This window comes from Sinocyclocheilus anshuiensis, unplaced genomic scaffold (assembly GCF_001515605.1).
Source record: "Sinocyclocheilus anshuiensis isolate Anshui unplaced genomic scaffold, SAMN03320099.WGS_v1.1 scaffold2192, whole genome shotgun sequence".
NCBI classification, from domain to species: Eukaryota; Metazoa; Chordata; class Actinopteri; order Cypriniformes; family Cyprinidae; genus Sinocyclocheilus; species Sinocyclocheilus anshuiensis.
Genome location: NW_015542463.1, coordinates 406,432 through 412,763, shown reverse-complemented (window position 1 = coordinate 412,763; position 6,332 = coordinate 406,432). Strand labels below are relative to the sequence as shown.

The window sequence follows — 6,332 nt, the reverse complement described above, 5'->3', positions numbered from 1 at the left end:
CTCGTCTGCTGTTTCTGTTTCATGCAGATATTTTTTATGCATAGTTTCACAAAACTGAAGTCAAAGCATTCTGTTTTTGCTTCAAATTTCGAAATTATACAATCCAATTTAATTAAAAACTGCTCATGTTGCATGTATGCAGCATCTTTGTTTGGATCATGATTAAAATGCAGTGGTTGCCTCTAATTTTAAATGGAAAGAGCACAGACAAAGCTTAGTTTGTTTATATTAAGAGATTTATTTTATTTGTGTTACTTATTTATTTGATTTGGGGCTTGTTTTAAAATGTCAATTGAGTTTTTTTTAGTTACATTTACATTATTTTAAAATGTTGTTATTAAGCAAACGCTTTTATCCAAAGCGACTAACAAATGAGGACAAAAGAAGCAATCAAAACCAACAAAAGAGCAATAATTTACAAGTGCTATATTATTATATTATTATAGTGCTCTATTTAAATTTCACAAAGAAACGTACAGTATTTTGTCCAAGCAATAATAAAAGGACACATTTAATTTATAATTTGTCTTAAATCTCATGTTGTTAAAAAAAAAGTGAATCGAATCGTGAAATCAAAATCGTGAATCGAATCGAATCGTGAGTTGAGTGAATCGTTACATCCCTATCCACAAGTAATCCAAACGATGAACGTCCAGTTCATCGATTAACCTCTTCTGAGGCAAAAAGCTGCATATTTTTTATCCATAATTATGTCCACAAAGACGTTTTTAACGTTTTCAAACCATTGCCTCCAGCTAAAATACAAATCCGCTATCCATAATATTGCTTTCTCCAGTGAAAAAAGCTGTCCCGTTTGAATTGGGAGAGAAATATGCACAGATCAAGCACCGTTTACAAGCGAAAACACTCCAAAACAGTTCTAAACAAATATGTCAGTAAGTTTTGTCTTGAGAGGACTATAGGGGATGGACTTTTTCACTGGAGGAACTGATATTATGGATTATGGACTGGTATTTTGGCCAGAAGCAATATTTTAAAGTTAAAATGCCTTAATGTTTGATTTGTTTCTCATAAACATGCAGCTATTTTTACTTCAGAAGATGTTAATCGATGGTCTGAAGTCGTGTGGATTATTGTGATGTTTTAACCAGCTGTTTTGACTCATTCTGACGTGCCGTCACTGCAGAGGATCCACTGATAAGTAAGTGATGTAATGCTAAATTTCTCCAAATCTGTTCTGATGAAGAAAAAAAAACTCATCTACATCTTGGATGGTCTCAGGGTAAGTAAATTTACAATTTTGTTTAGGATGAACGATTCATTTAATTCACAGTATTCACAATAAAAATTGAAGGTTCATATTAAGTTATTATGCTCGGTCCCCTTCTTACTGCGAATGTGGGTGGTGGCATAAGCTGGGATGTGGGAGTCTACTGTGATCTCTGGGTGGAGGATGCAGCCATGGGTATATGCATCCATCTGCAGGGAGTCCAGCAGTTCTCTGTAATGCTGAACTCGATGATAATACGTGCTTCCCTCTTCTGGGATCAGCTTTGGGGTGTGCTCTGATTCATTGAAATGTACAAAGCACATATACAGTATGCATTGTGACCAAAATATTTGGCTGCAATCTACATGAGCTGCTCTCCAGGGCAAATATCTTATTTTGACTCACCCTTCAGTGCCTCTCATTTTATCCAAATTTCTGCACAGGCATGCTGAACGTAACAGAACATGCAAACATAAATGCAACCAAATGAAAAGAAGATAACAAATGCACTGTACACAGCAAAAGCAGCTCAAAAAAAAAAAAACATAAGCCTGCACTATCAAACAATTACAGCTATTAACACATTGGAAATCAGCTGACATCTAATACAGATATTATGAAAATTGAGTGTTTAAAATGCATTTATTTACTGTTTATTCAGGTGCAGGAGTAAATTTGTTTAGTCATACATTTATTGAACCCACTGATGCATGAATTATTAAATCACTAAGACAAAACTTAGTTTCTTTTTACTTTAAAACAATAACAGAAATATTCCCAACCATTTATTTTATTTTAATTTAAAATATAATTGCTACAGGTCAAAAGTAGTAAGTTGTAATAATTAAGATTGTTTAATGTTTTTGAAAGAAGCCTCTTATACTAAGGCTGCCTTATACTCTCAAGGCAGCAATTATTTGACCAAAAATACAGTAAAAACAGTAATTTTGTGTAAATTAAAAGAACTGTTTCCTATTTTAATGTATTTTAAAATGTAATTTACTCATGTGATTTTTTAGCAGCCATTAGTGTCACATGAGCCTTCAGAAATCATTATCAATTATTATTGGTGATCAAATGGTTCTTATTATTATCAGTTTTAGCTGAATAATTTTTTTAATCCATAATACTTAGATTTTTCAAGATTCTTCAATGAATAGAAAATTCAATGAACAGTGTTTATTTAAAATAGAAACCTTTTGTAACATTATAAATGTTTTTACTGTCACATTTGATCAATCTGATGCATCCTTGCTGAATAAAAATATTATTACAGCAAATCAGCATATTAAAATGATTTATAAAAGATCACGTGACACTGAAGACTGGAATAATGACAATTACACTGAAAATTCAGCTTTGCCATCAGATGAATAAATATTAGAATATATTAAAACAGAAAACAATTATTTTCAATTATAATAATATTTTACAATATTACTGTTTACTGTATTTTGATAAAATAAATGCAGCCTGGTGACTGAGACATTTTCACAAACATTAAAAAATCCTAATTATGTCAAACTTTTGACTGGTAGTCTAGAGATGCCTGGTTAGCCGTGTTGAATTAAATAAATAAAAAATGACATATACAGTTAAAGGGAAAGTCATATAGAATTATTGTTATTATTATCATTATTTGTATGTGACATCACACCCTGAATTATTAAAAGGATTTTAAAGAAGTGTGGTGGATGCCATGCATCAGAGGGTTCAACAACACTATGCCCTTCAGTACTCTTGTGTTTACAGCATTTTACACTGCAAATTATGCAATTTGTAATGTAAATACTATTTTACATATGGCATTATCCCAAAATCCTGAGCATTTACCATCACAGAAGTTCTGCTCCAAATAGTCCATGATTTGTGTGGGGTCACAGATGACATTGTCATTGTGAACGAGCACAGGAACCTCTCCAGTGGGGTTCAGACGCATAAACCAGGGCTCATTGTGTTCACTCAGAGGCAGACTCACATCATACTCCTCACACTGAAGGCCTTTCTCAGCTATTGCCAGTCTCACCTATGACAGAAATACAATGTTCCTTTGTTTGAGTGTATCATCATTAGATCATTATACCAAAGAAAGACCGAGACAGCAGTTATTTTGCACTCGTACTCTCATCTTGTTTAAGAAAACAACAGCAGGTTATGCTCTTGTTTTACAATTCTACAATACAGTTGTAATTCAGGCGTCTGTGTTATGATTACAGTAATTCAACACAGCCTACACACTTGCATTATTACGCTTCATTAATAATGTATAATTTATGAATAATTAACATGTATGCTGTCAATCAGCAATTGTTTAATTGAGACAGCCACATGAATAGAAATAATCCAAATAATGCCACGTTTTTTTTTTAATATGTGAATATCACAATCAAAACAACATATCAGATGCTGCATCCGCCCTGATGCTATTGGCCTGCCTACGCTAGTAATGTTGAATTATGGGATGACTTACCTTCTGAGAGCTGAATGACTGAGTCCAATGATACAAAATCAGTTTAGACTCTTTGTTTTTTGTTTTCTCGACAAACTCACCGCTGTCTTGTGACAGTGCATCCTTCTTAATAAGGCTTTCTTTCTCATCCTGCGATTCACCGATGTTTTCCACCGCCATTTTATCAGACATTGGCTGTGTCTCAAAATCTAGTTGCCTTCGACGGCATGTCTGTGCATCTTACGCGCGTGCAGCATTCTTGCGCATCAAACGCGTTTGCAGTGTTTATTAAAATCACAGACGCCTACCCGTGTATTTCACGGCGCCTTGAAACTGGTAGCTACACGCGTCTATGATTTCCACAAATGCAGTCTAGGTAGTCAGCACACTAGGTTTTGAGACGCAGCCAGTGAGTCGAACGGCGCAGCCTCCAGCGGTGGTACCCAACTTCTTAAAGGACACACATTCACAATCACGAAATGTAAAATATACGCCTAATATAAAGTAGATATTTATATTATGTTTTTTTTTTCTATTTCTATCAAGTGAAAATCTAATTCTTACTTTTTATAGTGATCTAAAATAAAAACAGCTAACAGCTTTTTTGTGAATATTTACATATGCATTTTCATGTTTGAATAGTATAAATCAGAAGCGCACTTTTTAAATGAACCAACAGATGTCTCTGTAGACTATCTTCTCTATCAAATTGCATTAAGCCATTTATTACAAACTCACTGCTATAACATGTTGAGAAATTTATTTATTTTATTTTTATTTTTTTTTCTTCTGTTGAGAAGATTGAAAATTGAGGCTAGAGTTTATTTTTCATAATTTATAATATGCAGTATACTGTTAATAAAAATTTTCACGCAATAAAAATAAACTTTGCCAAGTTTCACAAATACTATATTATTTTGTAATCTATTACCTGTGTTGCAGAGGAGGCACCCATACCGCCTCCTCCGCACCACCAGAGGGAACCGTCTCCTGAATATTAACCATTCCCATTCGGACTCCAATTCCCATCACCCCTCATACCTGGGACTGATTGCTCATCCACACCTGCACCTCATTTACACACACACATATAAGCCACTCACACACACAGACTCTCTGCGAAGTCTTGATTTGCCCTGGCTGTCATTTCTGAGCATTATACCCGTGTTTGCTTTCTTTGTACTTGATCTTGGACCGTTTCCTGTTTATCTGATTGTTCTCTGCCAGCCCCGATCCAGAAGACTTCGCCACACAGCGATCCAGCAGCGGTCGTGCAACTATCTTCAGAGCTAGCGGCACAGGCTTCACAGCTCGCTATGCACCAACACCAGCTCAACCGGCTTACGACTTTAACCGAGGAGCTGGTCAAAGCACTGCAAGGGCTCAACCTAGCGTCCCCCGCAGCCGCCTCTCAACAGCCGCCCACTCACAGTAACCCTCCACCATCTCAGACACCCCCAATCAGTCCACGACTCGCTTTCCCCGAAAAATTTGATGGTGAACCCGCCAGATGCAAAGGCTTCCGACTCCAGTGCTCGCTTTTTGTTAGCCAACAGCCCTCGCTGTACCCCACAGACTCTAGCCGCATTGCTTTCGTTTGCTCATTACTCACTGGGAAGGCGCTTCAGAGTGTCGCCGCTGTCTGGAGGATGGATGGTTCGTCATTTCCCACCTTCAATGCATTCCTTCAACATTTCCGCGATGTTTTCGAACATCCAGCCGAGAGGAGGAGTGCGGGTGATCAACTGTTATCTCTCTCTCAAGGGAGAAAATCGGCCGCCGAGTACGCCCTGTCCTTTCGAACCTCAGACTACATGGGTAGAGGACACGCTAAAGCTCTTGTTTCGGAGGGGACTGAATTTAGAGCTTCAGTCGGAGCTGGCCTGCCGGGATGAGGGAAAGAGTTTGAGTGAGTTCATTGAACTCTCTATCCAAATTGACAATCTGATCCGCTCTTGACGCTCAACTCGAGCCATGCCCCGTTACATGCCTGAAACCACTACCGCAGCCGAACCCATGCAACTAGGATTCACTCACCTCACTTCCGAGGAACGAGAACACCGCATGCAGAACCAACTTTGCCTCTATTGCGGTCAAGCCAGACACATGAAAATCTCCTGCCCGGTCTGTCCATCTTCCAGTTTTCGATCGGTGAGTGTCAATACTCATATTGCAACTTCTGCATCAAGCATTAAGTTACCGGTCAAATTATTTATTCAAGACAAAATAATTACCACTACTGCTCTGTTAGATTCTGGAGCAGCCGGTAATTTTGTGTCCTATGATTTCGCTCTGCAACATAAACTGAAACTAACCCCGTCTACTCATCACAGAAGAGGTCAAATTGCAAATAGGAACCCTGCACTCTGAATTCATCCGATTCTACGTCATCCACTCGCCCAATCACTCTATTATTCTCGGCTTACCCTGGCTGCGCACACATAATCCACGCATCTCTTGGAGAGAAGGACAAATTCTTCAGTGGGACGCTACATGCCAAGATCGTTGTCTCTCAAAGATTCCCAGAGCTTCCAGTCATGCACCTTTCCTGCCTGTTCAGAGCACAGACAACCTGAACCTGCCCCCAGAGTACTCTGATCTCACCGAGGCGTTCAGTAAAAAGAAAGCATGTCAGCTCCCCACTCACCGTTC

At 38.0% G+C, this 6,332-nt stretch overlaps 1 protein-coding gene across 2 annotated transcripts in view; it reads right to left on the bottom strand.

Moving 5' to 3' along the window:
- The window catches only part of LOC107693809 (ganglioside-induced differentiation-associated protein 1-like), a 7,234-nt gene extending 3,151 nt beyond the window's left edge, over positions 1–4,083 (bottom strand). The window contains exons 1-3 of one of the 2 annotated variants that reach the window (XM_016493332.1): positions 3,702–4,083; positions 3,065–3,257; positions 1,353–1,526 (exon numbers count right to left, since the gene is read on the bottom strand). In XM_016493332.1, the coding sequence (XP_016348818.1) occupies positions 1,353–1,526; positions 3,065–3,257; positions 3,702–3,872 (538 nt within the window). In that variant the 5' untranslated portion in view covers positions 3,873–4,083. The remainder of the gene's footprint in view (positions 1–1,352; positions 1,527–3,064; positions 3,258–3,701) is intronic. The other variant, XM_016493333.1, reaches the window with a different exon arrangement.
- Between the last annotated feature and the right edge of the window lie 2,249 nt (positions 4,084–6,332).